General features: G+C 35.2%; 1 protein-coding gene across 2 annotated transcripts; it reads left to right on the top strand.

Moving 5' to 3' along the window:
* Positions 1 to 1352: 1352 nt before the first annotated feature.
* Setx (probable helicase senataxin) lies at positions 1353 to 25137 on the top strand. Of its 2 annotated transcripts, none has more exons than XM_022060920.2 (20): positions 1353 to 1438; positions 3226 to 3302; positions 4372 to 4485; positions 6033 to 6179; positions 6504 to 10478; positions 10963 to 11138; positions 11243 to 11334; positions 11888 to 12106; positions 13141 to 13238; positions 13898 to 14050; positions 15428 to 15524; positions 15681 to 15857; positions 17554 to 17699; positions 18097 to 18246; positions 19234 to 19376; positions 19818 to 19974; positions 20685 to 20932; positions 21584 to 21730; positions 22516 to 22705; positions 23906 to 25137. In XM_022060920.2, exons 2-20 carry the CDS (start codon positions 3231 to 3233, stop codon positions 24026 to 24028), a joined length of 6624 nt encoding a protein of 2207 aa, XP_021916612.1. In that variant the 5' UTR covers positions 1353 to 1438; positions 3226 to 3230; the 3' UTR covers positions 24029 to 25137. The 2 variants fall into 2 exon arrangements, with proteins under 2 accessions (XP_021916612.1, XP_021916613.1); XM_022060921.2 differs by lacking the exon at positions 1353 to 1438 and adding an exon at positions 1597 to 1736.
* The last annotated feature ends 232 nt before the right edge of the window (positions 25138 to 25369 follow it).

Raw genomic sequence — 25369 nt, 5'->3', positions numbered from 1 at the left:
ACTTTATACCAAGGTGAATCTGGCATGAGTGAAATTCCACCTCTGGATTGAGAACATCTCTAGGGTTGAAATCCATTTACTTCTGGGGATGTGATAATAGTTACGATGGTCACCTTGATGTTAATGAACCACAGCAGGGGGCCTGGTACTTGCCACATTCCTAATACATTATTCAGAGGCAACAGAAGGAATGCAAAAATATACATAATAAATTCAGATTGTCAAACATGACATGTTAGGCCTATTAGTTACCCAGAGACTACCACAGCCTCAAATTCATTTTACTCACCTCTGAAAGAATATAAAAAAATTCTGTGAGAATTATTTAATGACTTTTATTAGTACTTGCTACTGCAGTTACATAACAAGAGTTTGTCTAATTTTCACACTTTAAGAAAGACAACATCACAGACAACAAAACATATCACCATGGTCTAACACGGCTTTGAGTTGCATGTGAAATAATCCAATGAACTTCATCTGGTGCCTTCATAGACATCTGCTTATGGCGTGGGTGTGTTTCACATATCACATACTTCCTACCATGTCGCACAACAAAATAACAATCCTTGCACCTTCTTTTTAGTTTCTGTTTCACTTTAAACCCACAAGATAATGAAAGAATTGGAACTGTGGGAGTCAACAGTTGTAAACCCTCATTCTTCACTACTGTACTGTTCACATTTATCAAATTAAAAGTTTTTGTAATTCCATAATAGCTTCTCTGTGCATCATAGCTAATAGGTGGCATATTCTGTATGAATTTCAATGCTCCCGTCTTCCATGTCATAGACCTTAATGAAGCAAATATGTTCATTTTGTCCTGAAAAACATGAAAAATAAATTAGCTATGAAGCCTTGTCTGAATTTGTGTTGTAAGTTTTATTGATATTTCTGTGACGATAATGGTAAAACTAACAAACATAACCTCATCCAAAAATCTTATTGTGAATACCAAGTGTTTACATCGTGATACATATAAGCACATTGTACTGCTCCTAACCAATGAACTGCATATTCTTTAAACTCTGTTAAAGTTTTAAATTAGTAAATTATGTACCAGCATAATTTATTCTGTCATGTTCAGAGCACAGAACTTACATAAAATATATTACCAACAAACACAGGTCACAATCTACTAGTGACAGGAATAAATAAGGTGTGTTCATTTAACGATGATGGAATGTAAAGTGACATCATCTTTAAAATCCCTCCCATTTCCCTTCATATAATGAAGTTTATATTACAGAACCGTTTATAGCTTTTCTAATTTATTAATTTTCCCTAGTAAAACAGACAGCTTCAATTTGTTTGACCAGTTTTGCCTAATACCAGAATGGTTGGCAGAATTGGTAATATTAAATGGCGGTTTCGGGAGCGGTTGGTTATGAGTTGTTTTCATGAATTGTGTTGTATGCTTAGTTAAGTAGTTTGGTTGGTAAGTTGTTTTAATTGCCCGATTACAATAATCACAAAAATCACATCCTTTCACTTTTATTGGTGGAAAGACTGGATGCCAATTTTTATTTGCCGTCTTTCTAACCATATAAGTATGAGCAGAATTGTAATATTTATGATATGGTCGCTCTCGGTGGACTAGTGGTTGGCGTGCGTCAGTGGGCTGGTCACTCACTACTCACAGATGCACACTTCAAGACCAAGAAACATCCCACATGGGAGGAGGCCAAGGCCCGATATGGGCTGCAGAGCCATTAGATGGATGGATTTATGATATGGTTTAGTGAAATTGTTTTATTTGTATATATTCAATTTTTAGTTAGAATTAATTTTGTTCTGGCCTAGTTTTGCCTTAGATTCTGTTGTTGAGTTGCAGCTTAAGGTGCATGAGATTTGACGTTTTGTAGATGTTGAATTGAATAGAATACTATTTCAAGAACATTGTACTTTGGAGTGTAGCACACAGTGGTGATAAGATGCCAACTGTTGTACTGACACAGCTATCTTTTCTGGTTCCCAGTAGGGGGCTCTTTCTATTAACCTAGACCATCTCCTCAGTCTTTGGCTCTGATTGGCCAATATTCACTAAACTGGCCCTCCTCATAACTCTGTATAAAGTATCCACTACCTAGCATACTCATTTCAGCCCTGAAGATGTCAAGTCTACATGGCATTACAGCTTGGAAGACCAACATCAATATATTCACTGCTAGGAGAATTAAAATCTTATGTGTATGACTAGCAAATACAATTTTTATTATGCATTGGTTGCACAATGTGTGTGAAACGATTGCATATAGCCAGGATAGCTCAGTCAGTATAGTGACTAGCTACGGGCTGGACGACCAGGGTTCGATCCCCGACGGGGGCAGAGGATTTTTCCTCTAGCCTCTGCGTCCAGACCGGCTCTGGGGCCCACCCAGCCTCCTCTACAATGGGTACCGGGGTCCTTTCCCGGGGGTAAAGCCGGCCGGGGCGTGATGCTGACCACTCACCCACATCTAGTGCTGAGGTCAAGGAAGAGAGGAGCTATACCTCCACTCACCCAAATGCCTGTATGGTGTATAGTGGGACAAACTTTATAGGGCTGGTCATGCATGTCTGTCTATATGATTCAACTCAAGAACCACTAGGCAAATTTGGATCAAGTTTGATATGGTTGTTGTGCATTTGGGGACTATTCTAAAATTGTACTTTCAAGTTTCTACAATTGATAATATGAACATGGCAGACAAACTTGGATGTAGGATTGATGCTAGCACCACTTGCAGTAGGGCCTGCAATGTAATATGGTTATAGGTTTTCAGAAAATAAGAAACTTTGGTATATTAATTTCTTATATAATGTAAAATAATAACGTGGCAGCTATTTGAATAAAGACAGAAATTTTCATCTTGACCAAGATAAGATCCCATGACCCTTACTTATGAGTCCAGTATGCTATCACAGAGATAATATGCCTTATGGTATATTGGTATTTCGTCACATAGCTTAAATAAGACATGAAGAACATTTGTTTTGTATAGTTGGAAATTAAAATTGTCTAAGTAAGATAACTGACATTATTGTTTATGAACAATTCAGTATTTGCAAAGAATGCGTGTCTGTGTTTCAGTATGGATTACCCCTTTTCAGTCTTGTTATGTTTAGTCTCCTCACATATACATAATAACATTTTGTGTTTTGTTGGTATGTGAGGTTACAGAAGTTTAATTTTGTTTTTCTCTCCATATCATGGTAGTCTGAAAACTTGTGACATTTTTGCAGTTCATATGGCTTTTCGGTGGATCCTTGAACGTGTGGAGTTTACTAATAAGATTGAGTTACCTCCCAGTGAAGGAGTTGTAAGTAACAAATGTTCATAGTTATATTCATATACAGTAAATGAAGAATGTGTGAAGGAAAGTGTAGAAGGTTGTATTTCTGGTCCTTTTAGGGTGGATATCTAAATGCTCCTTACAAGGGTATGGCACAATGTAATATCAGTGTTTCTTACCTGGCAGTTAATATTTGTGTAGTTTAGGCTGAACACAGAAGTAGGCCATCATGATCCTACAAATTTTAATTAAATGTGAGAATGCTGTATTGAAATGTGTAAAGACAGGATACTGTGCGGGTTTCGAAATCCTCACAATAGTCTGATTATTGGGTAACATATAGCTTATTGACAAAGAAGGGCTTATATACATAGTAGTTATTGTTCATGTTTAACTTCAACTTAATTTGTTTTCTGTGGAATGAACTTTAAACAGTCTCATTATACTTTGTTTATGCTTGAATGGCTGAAAAGTGCTTATAATAGCAAGAAAATAATTTATGATAAATAGGTGTGATTTTATTTTTGTACAATAGTGTAATTATTTAACCATTATTTTCTCTGTGGCACAGATCATAGTTGTCCATGCATTGTACTAGCACATCCCAAAACTGTTAACCCTGAAGCTGAAGTCTGTCTGGCTGCCCTATATTATGGGAATTTAAATAAAGGTTAAATTGTTAGGAATAATTTTTGGAATCAGCTTTTATCAGCTGATGCCCCTGTTTCTTAAGCAGTTTGGTTTTATAGCCTTTCAGAAACCCATGGAATTGATAAGTGGGTAATACCTTAATCATATAGATGGAATTAAGTCAGGCTGGTTCATGATAGATTCCAGTTAAAGACTTCTCTGATGGTTTGAACCTTCAGGTTATAATGGTTGACATTTATTAGCAAAGGAATGTGTTTTGCCATTAAATGTTATTATTCAGAGTGTTGAACTTACACATCTCACACTATTACAAACTATTGCTCTGAAGTAATAGTCTTACAGTACTTGAAATTACATCACAGTAGTACAATTGATACCCATCTCCTGGCTATATTAAAACTGGAATCTGATTTGGCTTGCTGTTATTTAATATTCTTTGTTTCAGTATACAGTTGGCAGGGGAAAGGAAAACACTATTAAATGTCTCAGTTTGTATGTGTCCAGAAAGCACTGTAAAATTGTACAGCGAGCTGGAAGTCTTACAATTGTTGATTTGTCTGTAAGTATTTCAGTTGGTATATCTTATTTTTAAGTATTTTTTAACTGCTGCACTTATTTCACTGTTGGAAGCTAATTTTGAAGTGGATTATATATAGGTCTCATCATAGGGTGTGTTCAATAATGTATAAAAGCACAAGTGTTAACACTGCAGACAACAATAGTAACAAAAGTGGATCTGAAGTGAATTTGAAAATCTGTCCTTTTTCTTAATGTATTATGGATCACTTCAGTACCCACAGTTCTTTTCATAAGTTTTTGAGTCATCTTGTGTCTCTTTTGAAAATCAGCTTGAATTCATACATACTCAAGTATTCTTGTGTCTTATATTTCCTCCATTTGGTCTTTTTGTTTATTATGCTATCAGTTACTTTCCTGAAAGACAGTTTAGGTTATTATGGATTAAGCAATAAAGGCCATGTTTTGATGAAGAGTTCCCAAAATTATTAGATTAGATGATGAAGTAGGCCAGAATACAGGACAAATGGCTGGAGATAATATGAACATTGTAAGATTTTAAAGGATGTGTGACTATGTGAAAGATTAACTTAATAAACTTGAAAGAATTTGGGCTGTTTTCCTTGACTTTCTTTTTCTTTTTTTTTCATTTTTAAAGTTAAAGATAAAAATCAGAAATATTTATATGTGGTGGCAGAATATAAAAGAGAAATGAGTGCAGAAAATGTATGGAGACTGCCATCTGAATGATTTTGTTAGAAAGGAATAGTTGACATATTTGTTAATGGGCCAGTGATTAAGGTAAAATCTAGCAATTTCATGACACATTTGAATGTACAGTACATGTAGTATTTTTAGGGCTTCCTTTGCCATATTTAAAAACGAAAGGGCTTTGGTGCACGTAAAATGATGGCTCAAGATTTCTATGCACATAATGTTGTTTTCAGTGTAAGCTGTGGAAAATAGAATAGAATCGTGTGGACATCTATTTGCCCTTACACCACAACCAACAGCCATTAATGATTTGTTTATCCTATCAGCAACCCTGAACATTTAATAAATTGCATTACTTTGCCCATTGGGACCTTCTGGTAATTACTAGAATTTGACAAATGAGCTTGCAGATGATGGTACTTGAGTCCCACATGGGACTTGAAACAGCAAATATGTGTGAGACTGTTGAACTAGAATGTTGACCCCTACTGCAAGTGGGATTGTCACCTAATCTCATTTTTCACTATTATATTATCTGGCAGTCAGCTGCTTAAAGATTGAGTTAAAAACTGATGCTTTGGATAATTGTTTTGTCTCCATCATCAGGGTTGATGTGGGGAATGAGTATGACTTGCTAGTATACACACACATACATATGTACATTCATACATACATACATACATACATACATACATACTTACATATCACTGACTCACAATTGTGCACATTTGTTTTCTTCTTTTTCTTTTTCTATAATCAAGTTATTTCTCATTTTTATTCAAAAATTGTTTATGAAACTGTTGAAAGCAATGCATATATGGCATATTATAATAAAAATATGTTTATGAATAACTGGTTTATCAACATTTCTTACAGAGTGCTAATGGTACATTTGTCAACCAAACTCGAATTCTTTCTGAGCGGGAGATTCCATTGCAAGATGGGGATCTAATTGGTGTGGGTGTTAGTGAAACAACAGACTCTGGTTGCTATGTGTTTCAACTTCATAGAGAAAATTTTAAGGTACTGTAATTTTTCAGTTAGACTTATGTTTGCAGAATTATAATTTTGTAGTCTATTTTGATTCTTCTGTCAGTATGTGGTGAAGGTGGTAATATCCAACAGAACTGTAGCTGCATTTTTATGTTTGTGTTTGTGTTAGAAAGAAGTTTGTTGACAATCAGAAGGAGCACAAACTGTTTTTGTTTATACATAACCTTAAAATTTTAGTTGTTAAATTTATCAGAATGGTTTTATGAGTCTTTGAGTTTATATGAGATGTGAAAAATATACCGCTATACCAGTTAACTTCTTTAAAATCTTCTAAACTAAATTTTCTGTTTACAGACTGTGCACCATGTGTCTGCTTTGCCAGATTCAAGTACAAGTGAAAATGAAGTGGTTATCATTGTGGATTCTGATTCAGAAAATGACCTACAGGAATGCAGGGAAGCAGAGGCAAAGGAGACCAAGAACCTGCCCACTGAGAAGAAACATGTCATCAGTTCTAAAGTTCCAAGGTTGGAAAATGCCACCATGAATCAGGAAACATCTTCTGCTTTACCAGTGACATATCCCAGTGTCTTTTTTTACAATCGAGAAAAACCAAAGAAGAGACTGTGTGATGATCCTGATGACAAGATAAAAATTAAGAGGCATGTTTATGAACAGAATTCAAGACCACCTGATGACATGTCTAACAAGAAGACTGCTCATCAAAGTGAAGTGTGTAATAGAAATTCAAAATGTGAAGTGGTTTATAAATTAGGGGAAGATATAAATACTTTCAATAGATCTGAAACCATCTTAGACACAGCTCAGGAATCAAAAATTGTTGGTGATCATTTGACTTCAGGTGCTGCGAACTCTAAGAGTGTGGAACCTGTTTTTCAGTCTTCATTCTTCCCTGAATCTTATGTTTCAGTTCAGACTGCAGTTTGTACTAAGAGAAGATTTGATAGTGAACCTCTTTCAACTACTTTTACAGACTGTAAAACTACAACACATAGGCAGACTGCAGAAGCAGAGTCAGAAATACTTAATCATTCGACAAATGATTCTCTAACATTGAATAGAACTATGGTGTTCGGAGTGACAGAACATAAAAGTGAAGAAATGGAGATTGCTCTACAGCACAGTATTAAAAACAGATTCTGGACTGAGTTATTTAATTCAAAAACAAATGAAAACAGGTGTTCCCCTGTAACCAAAACAGATGTACCCTTTCTGGATGATAACTCTCAAAGAATACCTGTAGTTTTGACTTCCAGTTTGAATAAAAATGAGAGTGAACAGAACTTCAAAATAGAACCAAGTAACAAAGAACTTGCCATCAGTGATACCAAGAATTCTTCTAGACATAATGAAAGACAAAGTCCTAAAGGTAGTAAGTCCTTGTGTTTTGATTTGAGTGAAGCAAATAAATGTGTAGGAACTGATAGTACAGTACATTCTTTTAATAATTTCACTGGTGATTCAGGATATGCTGTTGCACACTCATCCTTTACTTTGGAGTCAAATTTAAGAACTGACAGTGTCATAACTAGTGAAAGTGGAACATGCGTTTCTGAAGGTGATAATTTAATTCCTGAGGTTGCTGTAGAAAGAGAGAAAGATGGAGTTCCTTTTTCCCTTTGTGGAAAGAGCAAATCGAATAGATATTCCAGTTCTGGAATCATAAATGACAAACAGTTTCCTGCAGCCCAGGAATGTAAATCAGGAAAAAATTCTACCCAGAATAAAGAGTTGAATGAAAAAAGGAAATCATACAAGATGCAGAATATTTTATCAGAACCATATTCTGTTGAGTTTAGTCACATTGTTTCAAAATGTGAACAAGTTTCAAAGTCAGAACAGGCTGTATTTTTCATCAATAAAGAAGTAAATGATGAATCATGTAGCTATACAAACTTCAAGAAACAAAGTCCAAAATATTTAGAGACGCCTGTGAAGAAGAAACTGAAAATGAGTGAACAAAGTGTAGGTGGATCACATAAATCAGGTTCTAGCATAGTTTTAAAAGAACCTGATATTGTATCTGCTAAACAAAATGAATCTGTTGTGATATCTGTAGATAATAAAGTTAGAACAGGTAACAAGTCTCATTTGTTGGAGAATGTTCCAACCCTCAATGTTATTAATAGTCATGATTTTGAAGATGATGAAGATGCACATGATAATCTGGTATCTCTGCGGCTTCAAGAAGTTGTATATAATGATGAAAGCAAAGCTAAATCTAACCCTCCTCATGTTAAATATCAAGACAAGCATCCTAAGACCATTGGTAAAATTAAAGGAAGTTCAGGTAGTGCAAAACAGCCTGTTGTTAAGTGTGGACCTTTGCCAGCAGCATCTCTTTCGTCTGATGATGAGCAGTTAGTGGCTAAGCAGAAGAAGGGTAAACTCCAGAGGCAGCGTATTCTTTTTGACTCTTCATCATCTTCAGATGAAGTTGTTGAATTACAAGGTAAACAGAAGAAATTAGAATCAGCTGGAGAAACCAAGGGCAACAGCAACTCTCATGTTCATTTGATGAAAGGAAAAATGAAATTGTTACCCTCCTCAGATGATGATAGGGTGTTAGTTATCAAAAGCAGCCCAGAATCTCTAGATGAAGTTACGACAAGTAACGGTAAATCAGATATTTTAGTCAGAAATGGTGTGAATTCTGTAGATGAATGCAAAGAAAAAAATACTGTACAGGATAACAAACACAGAGTGGATAGTTCAAATTCTGTGGGAAAAACAATGGTTAATGAAGAATTGTTTGCCAGTATATTCAAAAGCAAAGCAATTGTGAAGCTGGAAAGGCTTGATGAAAATATATTAAAATCAAATGGACTGGTTGTTTCAGAACCTGAAAGTGAATCCTTAAATTACACACTTGATGAAGATATAATTGTTATAAGTGATGATGATGATGATTACTTCCCTTCATCACAAATATTTGATGACCAGAATATGTCTTCTTTGAAGGCACTTAAAACTGAATGCCAAGATGCAGTCAATGAAGATCCATCATTTAATAAGGATATTGAAGATGATGATGTACCGTTTGAAGATGATGACTCAGATTTAGATAATCAGTGGTTCAAGAGATTGTCACAGCAAGATCTTGAACCAACCTCAGCATTGCCTCCACAACTGCAAGCAGAGACAAAAACAAAGGACAGATTTTCAAGACAAAAGTCCTTAAAGGATGTGAATCTGCCACAAGTTGTGGTTGATGATGTAAGGATACAGGAAGAACTGTTGGCCAGTGATTTATGTAAAGCAGATGAAAAAGTGAAATTAAAACGTAGACGGTCTGTTGATAAGTGCCAAAGTAATGTTAAGGCATTTATAATTGATGCACCACCATTGCCACCACGGCGGGCTTTTCTGCGAGGAATTTCTGCAGACGAGGCAGCACGAATATACAAGGAGCAAAATGAAAGTTGCCAACAACCTGTGAAACATAGAATCAGTGATACCAGTGATAAGAGAAGAAAAAGAAAAAGAAAAGAAAAGAAAAAGGAAGATCATGTCCATTTGCCCATATCTGATGACCTAAGATTTCTCACTGCTAAAGAAAAGAAGAAAATTGCAGATAAGCGTAAAGAAAAGCTCAGAGCAATATCTGAGAAGGAGAAAGCTGTTGCAGCAGCTTCAAAGAAACATTCTGTGAAAGTTCCTGCAGAAGTAAGAATAAAGGTGACTAATAAAAACAGGGGTGCTTTCTTGACAGAGGGAGCAGAGAAAACAAATGATGTTTCAAAATTTTGTGCTACAGCTCAAACATCAGTTTTATCTTCTGTAGTAAAAGAATTGCACCGTGATGCAGAGAAGAACTCCTCCTCATTGAATGTTTCAAAACAAGATGGTGTTAGAAGTAGTACTCCGCAGCCCAGGAAGTGTGAATCGAGATTATCCTCTGCCCCAGCAAGATTCATTAAAGACCTTCCTCGAATTCCTAAAATATCTGAGCGGCTTTCGGCTTCAAAGAGTGTTGATGTAGAGGTACCTCCTGGTGCTAAAGTGGATACTATTACAGAGGATGTTCCTCCATTACTTACAAGTGGTTTTTCAAGCTCTCCTATTACAAAGACATTAGCACCTGCTAGAAGTACAAAAGGAAAAAAAAGGGTGACTTTCAAGAAAGATAGTGAACTGGTTGAGATACGTGTCATACCTGTGGCAGAAGATTCACGCCTTTTGCCTGTTGCCCACAAGAAAGATGCTCCAACTCCAAGGAATATCTTCAGTAATCAGTTACAGCAAAAGGGTCCAGATCTGGAGGAAGTTCTCTATGATATAGTGTGTTGGAATCCTAAGTGGCTAGAGGTGAGTCATAAATATATTAATTTTGCTAGAATTAGAATGGATTATGAGTGTGTAACATTATCACTTTTGTGCATTTCCTTTCAAACAAAGATTCCACCCACAGGAAGTACAGTTATTTTCATTTTCTAGTCTGTGTAAATATCCTGGCTCTTCATTTATGCTGCATGTCCTTGGGATATATGATATTTAAATTTCAACTTTACATATTTCAGCAAATCTGATCTCAGTGACCTATTTTGTAGCAGGAACTCAATTTGCTTCATTCTTTGTTGGTGAACTTCCTTGTCATACTGCTGCCAGATCTTTTGGTCACAGTATATCACACAGTAGGTGTGGAGATATTACCAGATGTTTAAAAGAATATCTCTAACCTCTAATATAAATTTTAATATAACCTGTTTAATAAAGGATCTCACCAGTGATTTTACATGTTGATTCCACTATTTATTCCGTGTGACAATGACATTGCAAAATATTTGTACAGGAACAGAGGCAGAAAACTGTTACATATCCACCTCCTGTGTATGGAGGCAAACTGTGGCCTATGCTGTCATCATTTGTCTCATATAAAGACTATTTGAAGGTTCTCACACCTCTTGTGCTTCTTGAGTTGTGGACCAATATCACCAAGGACTGTGAAAACAATCCTTATGATCCCAGGTCAGTTTAGAGTCTTCTGTTATATTTTTATTCTTTGTAAGCTGTAACCAACCTTGAAAAATTTACATTACATTAGACTGAAGTCTGTGTCTCTTTTCTTGCAGGAAGGCTCCTGTGGTAGTTGGTATAGATCAGGTTGATGCAACCCCTCATCTTACACCCAATAAGAAACAGCTTATGCATATAACTTGCCATGGTAAGACAACTTTAATAATTTATTCTGCACTAATACTTATAAACAAGTAGTTTTATTTTGGTATTTTGAAATACAGAGAAGATAAAAAAATGAGCAGTGCTTGTTATTGATGGTATAAGCTAGTAAGTTACATAGTAGGATTTTAAGTTATCACAGCAATGAGTGTGAAGATGTCTGTCTTCTGTTTTGAATTGTAGAGCCATGTTGTCTGGTAAACGTTTATCAGCATTTCAGAGGTGTTTGCTGCATCGATCATATTGCCAGATGATGGAAGTAGCAATCACCTCTGAAACATCAGTAAACTTTTGCCAGACGTCATGGCACTAGAACCCAGAAGACAGCTATCTTTGTAGTAAGTTTCATGTATAAAAACATATATATATGCAGTATTTGGAATTAAACAAGAAGAAACTTAACAAGATAACCAAAATTATATGGTAAATTTACTGTTTCATTTAACAAACAGCATACAGAAGCATTGAGCCTTATATTTGTATCCAATATTGCAAATTTTTATCTATATTTAATTCAAGTGGTTATATCTTTGTTCCAGCTCTTCTAACACAATATGACTCTCAGAACCATTTGTATCCACGTGTAGGGGACTTGGTTTACCTAGAATTGGAGTTAGAAAATGAAGTGTTACAGAACCTTTATAGTACTGAGCCTCAGCTAAATACAAAGCAACGCAGGATTGTACCCATCTTTGCATATGTCAAACATGTCAGCAAAGATGCTGTCACCAGTAGAACCAGTGTACACAGGGAAATCTGTGAGTAGTGCGTGTTTTTGACGCTTTCCCATGTATTATACAACATTCTGTATATCTGTCCATCAACTGTTATAAAGGACATATTAACTTCTCAGGGGGGAAAATAGAATTGAATGCATGAATCCTTGTTCGACAAGTCAAAAAGTATCTACAATGTAATTATTAAAATTAAAAACAAAAGAACAATATATAGCTCACAAGAACATAACTTTTAACACAGTCTCCATGCTTTTCAGCACACTATTCAAAACTGCACAACCTTCTGTGTGCCTTAAGAGGAGAATTTTTTGGTCATGTGGCTGGCCATATTTGCACTTGCCTTCTTCAGCTCGTGGCCGTTGGGAAAATGACAGTCTCTTAAAGCATTTTTGAGTGATTCAAATGAACGATTGTCTGACAGTGCAAGGTCAGGGCTGTTGATTGTTTGAATAGTGTTCATAGCAGTATATAGGAATTGGCACTGTCATGCAACAGTTTTGTTTATCAACTTTCGCACTTTCAGCATACAAGACCTTTATTGCTTCTTGTTGCACTTCTTTAGTGCATTTAGTAAGTGGGGTGGCCATGTTGATAATGCTAGTGGCACAAAACAACTGAACAGTCAACGTCAAATATGGCTGTCGTCTGGATTGTTGCACCGTGTAGTCCGGTAGAAGTTTACCAACATGGTGCCATAGTGGTAAATATAAAATTGAACAACGGGTATATATACGCATAAGATTGTCATTATAAATAAGCATTATTGTTATTTCAGTGTAATTTATTTTTGATGTAAATGGGCTAGGACCACTGACTTCTGGTAACTTCCCCTACAGCCACCGCTTTTCCAATGCTTGCTTTGACTAGCTAAGCAAGTATCAGCTTCTCGAGGAAGATTCTGCTCCATGGAGCTAGTTTTAGTCAATTAGGATATGATGTGCAGTAAATAATAAAGGAAAAGCAACATATTCTGGCACCATTACTGGCTCTTTCTCAAATATACTTGATTTCATCCTTCTCATTTTTAATTTTTGCTTTTCTTTTCTGTTTCACAGTGAAACATTGTGCAGAGCCATCAACCAAACTTACATTAATCTTATTGGCAAAATTTAGATCCTATGATGTGAAAATGAGCCATGCAATGAGAATAAAAGTAAGTGGTCAGTGCTGTACAGCCTTCAGGGCAGTACAAGACTTTAATAATCTGGAATTGATATCTTTAGATGTGGCCATGACCCTTTTCAGGGTAAAGGTTCTCACAATGGTGATGTGTGGCATACAGCTGAAGATTCCACTTGTTCATTCACATGACAGCTCTGGAAAATATGAAATCATATCCCTCCACAGATCTAAATTCACTGCGTACCAGGCCTCCAATAACTACTGCCCAGACACCCATAACCTGGCTTATATATGCTGGGCACTTTGTTATTGGGTGAGGCTTGCTGGTGGGTCCACAGGCAGATGAGACTCATATCCCTATTTATTATCAGTTAGATTAAACAATTATAAACAAAAAGGAATGATGAAGTAAACAATAAAATGTGACATGTTATGTAGTTAGATTACGAAAGTATAAAGTAACAAACAAACCATCCATATTTGGAGGCTGTTTTCTTCATCCACAAACAGAGGATATGCCAAGCTGTTGAAACAGGGATACACTTATTATTAAAGATGTATATTAACCAGTAATAAATCAGTATTGTTGATAACATGGAATGTATCGTTAATTTTAACTGTTATAATCGATATTATCTATTTAATTCAACACATTTGTTTTAAATTTAATTCTTGCTTCTGTTTGTGCAGGTGGTTTCATACATAAAGTCTGATCTTCGTTTGTTTCAAGCTATGGCATATTTGCCATCCTCACCACTTTGTAATCATATCCTGAAGCCTGCAGAACAGAATTTTGCCCTTCCTGATATTACCAACGATCAGTTTGTGCCACTGATCAAGCAAGTAAGGAAATGTTTGTGTTACACAGTCTGGTAGAGTTGTCAGCCCAAGGCAAAATCAAGATCAGAGCTAAAAGGGCAGTAATGCTAACAATAGATTCTGATGATAGCAGTAACATTATGTAGCACATTTACAATTGTAAGCTGTTGCCCTCAGTGAACTAGTGGTTAGTGTGCTCGAAACTCGGCTGAGGTTGATGGATTTTTAAGGGTGATAAAAAGCCATAGCACAACTTCCTTTGGAGGGGAATTAAAGCTGGTGGTCCCATTTTGTAGATTTACAGCATGTAAAAGAACCTTATGAGCATGATACGAAATGTTTCGTAAGCAAAATTCAGCAGCCATTTCTCACCCAAATCTCCTGTTTCACTGCTAGATGGCTCTGGCAGAAAATCAGGATTGAGTATAAATTGTGCAGAGTTAGTGGGGTCACTCACTACTCTCACTAGCACTGGAATGCCCAAACGGGTGTTGCCAAACACAGAAAATGAAATGAAATTATAAGCTGTAATAAAATGTGACCCAAATGGGATTCATTCAGTGACCATCTGCACATGTGCTGCAGCGTCTTTTATTGCTAAATAATAAGATTATACTGACAACAAGATTTATAGAATTAGTAATCTGTGCAATTAGAAAGTAGGCTATATGCGTTCTCCTTAGAACACATTACTATTATGGTGAGCTTATGCTTTTAAGTAAATAAAAATGGAAAACTGTAATAACACTGCTACAACCCAGAAGACAGCCAACTTCTTACCCGCCACTATAAGAACCTTATATTGTACAATTTGAGGTTCATTTATCATTTATTATGCTTCATCAGCATTCTAATTTTTGTCCCACTCTTTTCTGGATTTATGAATTGACAGCATCTCTCATTCTTTGCTTTATGAAGTAAAAAGATATTGCTCTGCTGCTGTGTTCTGTTTGTGGTAAAGTTCCAACTTGTCCAGAGATTGGTTATGGAAGTTTAAATGAGTGTTTTCCAGGACAATGCTTTGGAAGAGAAGGTTCAAAACTTAGGCCACTTCTGTCTCTGGACTGTACTCTGCTACATAAAACAAGTAATGTGAAGAATGAAAAGTAATAACATTCGCCATTTGAAGGGAAAATCAGGGACACAGTTGAGGCTATAATTTCGTATGTTGTGAGTTGGGTTTGGCAAGTAGAAAGTGATGATGCTGATACTGAACATAACAAAGAACACTGGTAAATGTTCTTAGTAATTCTTTCAGTTCATGTTTCATTTATTTTTTTATCACTAATTGTTTCAAAATAACTAAGTTTAAAAATTGTACCATAACTTTATAAAAACATTTACCTGTATGTAGTTTTCTTAATGACTTTTCTTCTTCTTATTTTTTTTGTTTTGCTCCAGGATCAGTTAAATGAACCACAGAAACAAGCTATCCTGCAAACTGCTCATGCTTGTTTGATGTCAAAACCAAAAATATGTATGATACAAGGACCTCCAGGCAAGTCTGTCTTTTTTATATATTAAAAAAACTTGGTTCATCTGGCTGTGTGAAGCAGCATTTTGTTTAGTGCAGTTCCAGTTTCTGCAGAATCTTTTTTGTAGAATACATGCTGTACAAAACTGAGTTAAATAGTAACAAATAATTCTTTTTCAGGTACTGGGAAATCGCATGTAATTGTAAACCTGATAATACAAATCTTATATGCCCAGAAGCAATTTCGGAAGCATGGAAGCCGTAGAGATGTTCCACGGATTCTTGTTTGTGCACCTTCTAATGCTGCCGTTGATGAGTTGGTGATTCGACTTCTGCATGTTCGTCAGACAATCCCAAGTAAGCATGATATTGCCTGAAAACCACAAAGAATCATAGCAGTTGGCAAAATGTATACATTATTACTGTACGCTTTGGCAGCCTAGTTGTTTTTTAAACATAGTGGATACATACTGAATTATTCTTATAAATAAACCTTATCTGCTTGCTTCATTAACTTAATCTTATCTTTCCATGTGTGTGTGGATTGATCTGGTAGACTTTTTTTTTAAATTTCCCAAAATGGAGTAAGTTCATGTAAATGAACAAAGCACTGTTAGAAGTGTAGTAAGTGAAGTATCCAGTAAATTATTACCTGTGGGTGGTTGCACCATCTTATTGAAAGAATATGTATTCCTCTTCTTCATTACATAGGTTTGAATTAGTGGTGTGAGATTCTGTCTGATGTATGTTTCTGAAGAAAAGAAGGGTTCAATAATACTGTTGCTCTGATAGAACATCATGCATGAACTTAATATCATGTAAACATGCCTCATAATTAGTCTAGGAATTTCTGATGCCCATTATGTTATTTTAGATATTTAAATGCCTACCCATATGAAACCATGCTCTGTTCATTCAAGAAATCAGCTAATAGTGAATCGACTTCACCAACACACCCAGCTTTACAAAGCAAGTTACAAAATTGTGCTGTTTTAACAGAGTCTACAATATTAAGTTTTTGCTTTGTAAATTTGAATGGCTTCAAATGGAGTAACCTTATAACTATGTGTGCAAATAACTGTGATACAGTAGTTTGTCAAGGTAACAATTTTAAAATAATTTCATGAAGATGCTTCTGAATGAGCTCCAGTGTTATGTAATGCAGCAGTTCTGAATCAGGGGTAGTTGAAGCTTCATCAGAAGTATGTGAAATATATTTCATATATTATCAAAGAGCTTAAAAAGTCTTCTCATTTTATAATATGCTATTATATCTTCAGTAACAAAAAATAATTTCTGTTACACAGTTGTTACAAAGTGAGACTGTCTGCATCTTAGTTGTGGCACTTATCAGAAAGTGAGAGCAACCTGATGTATTATCCTTCTGATGTCTCATATGAAAGATGTGTGAATTTTTTTATTTCAGTTGACAGCTGCATTATAATGTTGAGAGATGTTATATATTGCATGTGTGTATCTGCATTATGATTGTGAAAGTGTCAACATCTGCCCTCAGTCTTGTTAAACAAGGTTAAGATATGACTAAATACCTAAAAGTTCAATAACTTTGACGTTGCTAAAATAATATTCACACACAAAATTTCACATTATTGAAATTTACTTTCTGATTTTTCTTCTTTGTTGTGCCTTTTGTCCATTCATTTTCAAATACTGTGTCATGGCCATATGACTGTTTATTACAGAATTCCATTATATAAGCACATGCATTAGATAACCTCGTCTGTCATGCCCTCTTGTAATTTTATAATTGTTATGGGGTTTTTAATGTGATCAACAGAGAAACATTTGCTTTTTCATTTTGCTTTTTGTTCCATTTGTTTCAGATTTGTGATTATTCCTTAATTTTAAATGTGACTACTTTTCTTAATTATATTCCTGTGCCATGCATGAAGTAAGTCATATAATTATAATGCCTTTACATAATGTACTATAGTCACTCTTTAAGTTGTGAAACATTGAGGCAGTAATTGTTCTTTCTTTAATATCTGTCCTTTGAATACTTAACATGCTTCTAAACATTACAAATGGTCAGGAGAGGAGAGGTTCAGGATGGTGCGCAGTGGTCGACAAGAGACAATGAACCAATTAGTGAAAGACATCTCAGTCATTGAGTTGGCCAAGAGGGATGCTAGGAACACCGCACAAGTTTTGGAATGTGTGGAGAGTCTAGATTTAGAGGTATGTTGAGCTACATAACCTTCATCATGTAAGGAATGTGTCTAAAGATGGCTGTCCTCTGAGTCGCTGCGCCATGTAGTTTGGTAGAAGTTTACCAACGTTTCAGAGGTCAGAGAAATAGAAAAGATTCTGTAATGTAACATTCTCTTGTGTTTAATGTTAATGTTTGTCAAAGTACCATGCCTTTTTAGACAAAATTTTGTTTGTAACTAGCTTTTGGTTTGTTTATAAGTGAACAAAACTTACTTGTCTAGTCTTTCAGAATTAAGGTCGGCACTTTTGGATGAATATAAAAAACAGTTTCTTAAAAATTTTAAGGGATACATCCTGTTGTGTGTTCAGAGCATTTCAAAAGAGAATGATTTTTATTGTTTTCTGATTGAGTGTCTTGTTCCAGATACGCAATCTTGAGGCTCGAAAGAATTCATTGGTAATGGCCCTTGAAACAGCAAGGCAAAAGAATCTGACTGATACTATTGCTGAAACTGAGTTTAAACTAGGAGAAACTGAGCTGAAGCTTTTTCAAATGAAAAAAAGCAAAACCCAGGTAATTAGAGATTGCTGTTAATTTATTCATATTAGTAATATTGTTTTCACATATTGACTTCAATATAGTATATATATGTGTGTGTGTGTGTATGCTAATAAGCAGTTTGTGTTGTTGGCACTGTAGTGTGTGTGTATAACAGGTAACTGGATATTTCTAATATATATTTCATAGTTTTTCCCCAAGTCTTCATATTGACATCATAATCAGGGATGAACAGACTGGTTCACAAGCTGAGACAGAATTTTCTGTTGTAAGGAATTTTTACTAATGAAACTCACACATCTGTTAAACCCATTTAAATCTTTAGTTTCACTAAGAAAATAGTTGGATTTTTGGCCTGTGGAATGAGTTCTTTAAGAAGCTTGCAACCAAGAAAGTCTTGTCAATTATGTACTTAATTAGACTCTTATTTATTACCATTCTTCCCAACTGAACAGCTTAATTTAACTGTGTATAATAACCCTTGATTTAATTGATTTTGGATTTAATGGACATTGTCTGGTACTGCCAAATTATTTCTGGATGCAAGGCATTAGCAGACTTTTCTGTTTTAATAGACTTTATTCTGTAAAATCATCAAAACCAAAATGTCCGCTAATGACCTGTGGATTTTTTGTGCCTTATTGTCTGTTTTAATGAACCTTGTGTCATTGTAGGTGACCAGTTCATATTACTAATCTGCTAAGTGGTGTTCCTAATGGAAATTAAGGTTGCATTACTGGCATCATAAAAACAGTTGTGCAGTTTAATGAACAATTGGCATTACCAGATGCCCCTTTCCCCCTGTTAGTCCATTAAATCAAGAATTTACTGTAATGCTTTTTGGCCCATAGGTGATCAAAACTAAGTTTTGAACAATATTAATTAGCATTTGATGTTATTTATTCATGTGTATAATAGATTATCAACATAAACTTGGTAGATAAAATATAAATATAAAGCCACAAAATAGATTCATTATTACCTCTATAAATACCATTTCAGAATACTACATTGGATCCTCGAGAACTCTGGCGTATAGAAAGAGAAGCACAGTCACGAATACTTCTTGGTGCTGACATTGTGGCTACAACACTATCATCTTGTTTCAATAACCAGATGGAAACTATTTTTTCTACTCAGAAAAAGTAAGGTTTTATGTGTTACTGAAAAGTAATTATCAAGGATGTGTAAAAATTACAGTATGTTCTCATTATCTCTTGAATCAGTTTTTGGAGTAGATATTTGCAACTTATAGATGAATTTAATTTATTTTGGGTCAGTTCATTTTGAGTCAGATTAGCCTGTTGCCTGACACATTATTTTGAGTCATATTATACCAGGTTTGTCAAATTCGATGTCTATTAAGGGGCCACTTGAAAAAGAGATGACTGATCCAGGTGTCATCACATAATCACTTACTTTTCCTAATTCCAAGCTTAAGTTTAAGATCAATTTTTTGTTTCTTTATTTTCCCTCAAACACACAAATGTGAATTTCATTGAAACACATCTCCACTGTATTTAATTTAAATATAAAACAGTGGTAGCTATTTAACATGTGGTTTATAATTTAATTTTCTTATATAGCAGCAAGGATAGATCTGGTTTTCAGTTTACCTGCTGCATAGTAGATGAAGCAACACAAAGCCAGGAATTAGAAACACTGATACCACTCATGCTCGGGGTGACAACACTTGTCCTTGTTGGTGATGCAAAACAGCTGCCTGCTACTGTACTGTCTAAGGTATGATAGAGTCCTTGAAGCCATTTCTTTGTTTGCATTATACATATGTCTTTCCACAAAACATATCATATTCTTGAATATTTAGGGTTTTCCATTATCTGCATATGTGGCAGAACCTAGTGAGGTACAGCAAATGAGTAGTCCTTCTTGAGAAACTTTTTCCAATGAACATGATCAGTCTTAAAGGTATGTTGCCTTGTAACAGAGTAAATGGTGTTCCTAACATTCTAACATGTTTTTCATATGAAGGTAATGAAATCAACACTAGTGGAGAGGTTGTGTCTGTCTGTCTACATGCTTAATCTCTTAAAGAAATTCTATAATAAGCTTTGTTTCATAGATAGTCTAACATAAATATGCAATGAATGTAGTGAAAACATGTGAATTTTATATTAGTGTTGGGCTGTATAGATATCCCACTGAAGAGGATTTCAGATTGAATATTGTAGCATTTTTAGAAACTTGATACATAACATGAAGTATAAGTACATTAAGATATAGAAGTTTTATTTGAAACATTCATTGATATTGTGAATATTTAATGAAATACAAGGAAAAATATATTCTTTAATTAACTCTGCAATAGTATATCTGTATCTACTAAAAAATGAACACCAAGGTTAATAAGGTACTTACTCAACATAGCAAAAGATACTGTTCCTTTCTAGCTTTCACTCTGTGTTAACACTTTTGCATTTTACACATTACAGATGGCCAAAGAAAATGGCCTTGGGAAGTCCTTGTTTGCAAGATTACAAACATGTTTTGAAGACACTGTGAAGAATCCAGTACAGTTCCTTAGGATTCAGTACCGCATGCATCCAGACATCTGTCTGTGGCCCAACAGGTTCTTCTACAATGGCCGTTTGATCTCAGCACCGAACCTGGCTCAGCAGAGAGTCTGTCCACTCGTCCCATATTGCATTCTTAGCCTTGACTACAAACAGGATGATAGTGGGTAAGCTGAAAATACCGTAATGCCTTTCAGGCTTGAGCTGTATTGCTTTTCGACTGGTATCTAGCATTTCAGTATTTGGGCCTATTCTGATGTCTTCTGTCTGATTTACATTCATTGGTAGGTTTGCAGAATGCATTCTTCAAACAATTCTATCAACACTTAAAAATTTGTGTTATTGGAATGTTTGGATTGGTCGAGGGGGAGAGGTCAGACTAAGACAGGTACCCTGGTCCTCCAGATTGGGAGTTGGTCGCAAGGCTAACAACCTTGCACCGTAAAAAATAAGATGTTTCGAAACCTCAATCAAAGCCTCGGACAGACGGACCGAATGGAAGAGGAGAATTGAGGAGGCCATGGACCGAATACGGACCGGAGAGCCATAGAAGAAGAACAGGAGGCTTAATTGTTGCTTACCTGTGTTTGCATATATATATATTCAAAGATTATTGGTGTGTGCTGCTCTGTTCTGTTTCCCATCCTGGGTTCTGTAAAGTGTGTCTTTGTCTTGCATGTATATATATCATACACCTTTACATTCTTGTTTTGTGTTCAATTCAGGCAAAGAGTGAGTATTGTAAATGTTATCTGGAATACACCTATTGAGAGCCTCTCTTTGCTATAAAGTGCTTTTATTCTTTATCTTTGTGTCAGGGAACTCTCAAATGAAGGAGAAGCTGAGCTTGTGAGTCAACTAACATTAGGCCTGCTGGAGAAACTGAACAACCAACAGCTAAGCATTGGAATTATCACACCATACAATAAGCAGCGGACTATGATACAGTCCATCTTGCGTGATAGGTAAGATACTGATTGCTCATTTGTACAAGACCTGTGCGGAGTAATGAGGAAGTAACAAGTTACATAGCCTGTACAAGGGTTTAGATTTCTTGTAATTTTTATTTTTCGTTTCTTGTGTGGTGATGGTCAGGGTCCTTTGAATAGTAATCAGACATTCTAATTACCACTGCATTCTAATCTAACATATAAACCAGGGCATTTTCCCCATTATGTGTTTCATTTCTGCTCTTTGTGTAGATAGTGCATATAAATTATAGTTTTATAACAGGTGGTGACCTCAGAACAGGAATAGAAACTTTTGAAACACTATTTTCTTAAATATAGCTCAGGTAATGAAAAATGAATGACATAATCATGACCACTTACTGTTACCAGACAGATTCTTAATGTATGTTTTGAGGTTTTCACAGCGGTGAGTCTGAAGATTTCTGTCTTCTCGGTTGTTGCGCTGTGTAGTCTGGTAGAGGTTTACCAACGTTTCAGAGATCATACTGCCTCCGTCATCAGGGCGATGAATGTTCATCACAGCGCAACAACCCAGAAGACAGAAATCTTCAGTTTCTTAATGAATGAAACATAAGATTTAAGTTATCATAAGGTTGGATTCTTTGTCTTACTATATCTGTAAAACATAGAAAACCAGGAATTTTAAAATAAATTCTACAGGATTGGTATTTTAAACTAAACTTAAAGAATTGGCACTTACCATTTAATTGTGTGTGATTTACAGAATTGTCTGAAAACTTGACCTTCTTAAGTTTGTGCAAAGTTTCTTTTTGTTACAGTTCCTGTTCCTGCCAGAATTTGGAAGTTAATACAATAGACAGCTTCCAAGGTCAGGAAAGAGATGTTATTATAATGTCATGTGTGAGGACAGGAGGCATAGGATTCTTAGCAGATACTCAGCGTCTTAATGTTGCTCTGACTCGAGCTCGGCGTTCTTTGCTGCTGTGTGGTAACTTTACCTCCCTGCGGGTAGGTTTGTGAAATGGGTACCATGCACAGGAGTACACACATCACATGTCTTCTTTGTGTATGACGTATCCTCAGAATTATACTCTACTGTTTCTTTTCACATTTCGTAATTGAGTAAAGAAAAATACAGTCTGTCGTATAATTAGAGGGCAGGAAGCTGTGAGACATAGTGTGCTACACTTACCAGTAATGATTCATTTCATTACCTTACATATTAGGCATACTGCACATGTTTGCATGGTGCAAGAAACTTACTTCGTTACAGCCTTTAGAAGTGTTGGCACATTTTATTTAGTTGTATGTATGAGTTATTTGAGATCCTGCTTCCTGTCTTCTGTTGTAGTGCAGAATTAGAGTACAAAAGATCATAGCTTGTCGGCATTGTTCACAGACAATGGTTTTATGTTTTGTGTCAGTATTGAAATTCAACATAACTGATTTGTAGGTCACACAGATACTTGCCAAACATAACTTTTAGCTCTCATGTATGAATATTTGCTTTTAATTATTATATTAGAACTCACTTAACAGTCTTTGGTTTAAAACCACATTCTTTCAAAAGTGGTCTTAAAGCAATTTTGTACTCCAGTTTTAAAATTCAGTATTCCAAAAATGTGCACATTTGTTGTAAGATGATGCTTTCATTATTTACAAAATTTTTGTCACAAAACAAGAAAGGAAGAGACCTCTTGGATGATCAAAATGTATATGTAAAATGTAAATGTATATATATACAGATTTTAGGTAAACGGTGTATGAGGGTATGGAAGTCTGCCATGAACTGTTTTGTTATTGATTTGTGTGGGGGTGGGGGGGGATATGATGCCAATCACAATGACCACATGGTCTAGAGCATGGGTCTTGCCTGCTTGTATACTGTAAAATTGGGTTTGAATCCCACTTGAGGTATGGATGTTTGTCCTTGTCTTTCTGTGTGGTTCTGTGTTGTGTAGGTAGATAACTGCTGAAGAAACATTTTCAGAAGATCCCATAAGGAGGCATTCTAGGTTCTCCAAGAACTGTAGAGCTATGGGGAAAGAAAGGAAGGTGCCTGAAGACAATTAGACATTTATTTTGTGCAAAAACCTGGTACAGTGAGACAGACGTGTTTAATTTTAAACATTTTAAGAACAGTAACAGTTAGACAGCAGATTGCCCTTTGAAAATAATGCCATTAATGTAATGTATGTTTAATTCCAGAATGACAACATGTGGCGTGCTCTTCTAGAAAATGCCAGCCAGCGAAATTTTCTCAAACATGTTTCAAGCAGTGTAGCCAAAAACAAGGATGAACTGTTGAAGCTGGTCCTAAGAGACAAGTAATGCAACCATTTAGATGGTATTGACTCTGAATAGGTGGATTAAATTGTCATGTTGTGTGTGATAATTTATTATCATCTGCCATTGTTTTTATACATATATCATATATTTTCCAAATGCGTATTATGTTGAGGAGAACAGGGCTGTAGTTAAGCGGAAAAGCATCTTAAGCCCTGGCTGTTTTTGAATTGTTATTTCCCTCTCTGTTTTTGTTTATTATAAATTTCATAATAAACTTTGTGTGGGCACCTCAGTGAAATTTATCCATATATGCAAAGTACATCCAGAGAATTTTTTTTTTTAATGTATGATGTCTTGTGTAGAACTGGATGTCATCTGTCGAAAATATAATTTCAAAATAATATTAAAAATCTGCACCACTGAGAGAGAATTTCTTTTAGTGAAAGAATTCTGTATTAAAAAAAATTCAGTTTATGTGTCTTTCACTTTATATTCATCTGAATTGCAAGAAATATATTTTTTGTGTGTATGAGCATAGCCTTCATTTCAATTTAAAAAATTATAACAAGCACATGGACCATATTCCTTGGTGAATTGGACTTTTTGTATAACTTTTTTACAAGTCAGTTTTCAGCTATGCTTTAGTGCTGATTTTTTATCTTCTGAACTTAATGAACATGTCTTTAACCTTTACTGATCATGGGCCATTAAAATCCAGCTGGCAGCCCAATAGTATGAGGATTTAAAGCACATATTCCCTGCTTGATAATGGTTAACCAATGAAATTATTGTAATGCAGGTTGTATAATAGTAGATTATTTTCTCTTTTTGTTTTAGAAATCACTGGAGATCTCCACAGTGTAAAATATAAAAATTCCAAGAAATTTGTGTTTTATAAAATTAAAAATTAAGGTGCTTTAATTTATATTCATCCTTCAGTTCTGTAACTCTTCCATAACTTGATAATGTTCTGTGCCATAATTTGCTTTTATATGTTTATGATTTATTATTCAATCAATACATCATGTATTAAAAAGATGTTTGTTAACATATAAAACAATGACAGTGCACCTACCTGTTATTGGGGAGATACGTGTTTTGTCTAAGGTAATCTTACCTTTTTTTTAATACATTACGTGTTGAATTTTGTAGTTTTCTTTTGTTAATTTACTGACAGTTTTGAGAGAAAACCCTTGAAAACATAATGAGATTCAGTAGTTCTGCACCAAACCGTGTGGTGTAATTTTAGCCACTCTTGTTTGCATTTTTAACAAAGTACCTGGTTATTAAGGTCTTCCATGTTTTGTTTTTTCAGTTGTTTCAGGTAAGTGCCAAGAAAATACCTTTAGCAGTAAAAATCCATTAACCTCATATCTCCTTGAT

The sequence above is a fragment of the Zootermopsis nevadensis genome, unplaced genomic scaffold (genome assembly GCF_977971745.1).
Source record: "Zootermopsis nevadensis isolate Lab colony 2312 unplaced genomic scaffold, Znev_1.0 Znev_ptg000022l, whole genome shotgun sequence".
NCBI lineage: Eukaryota > Metazoa > Arthropoda > Insecta > Blattodea > Termopsidae > Zootermopsis > Zootermopsis nevadensis.
The sequence above is the reverse complement of the archived record's forward strand: the minus strand, read 5'-3'. Positions and strand labels throughout refer to the sequence as shown.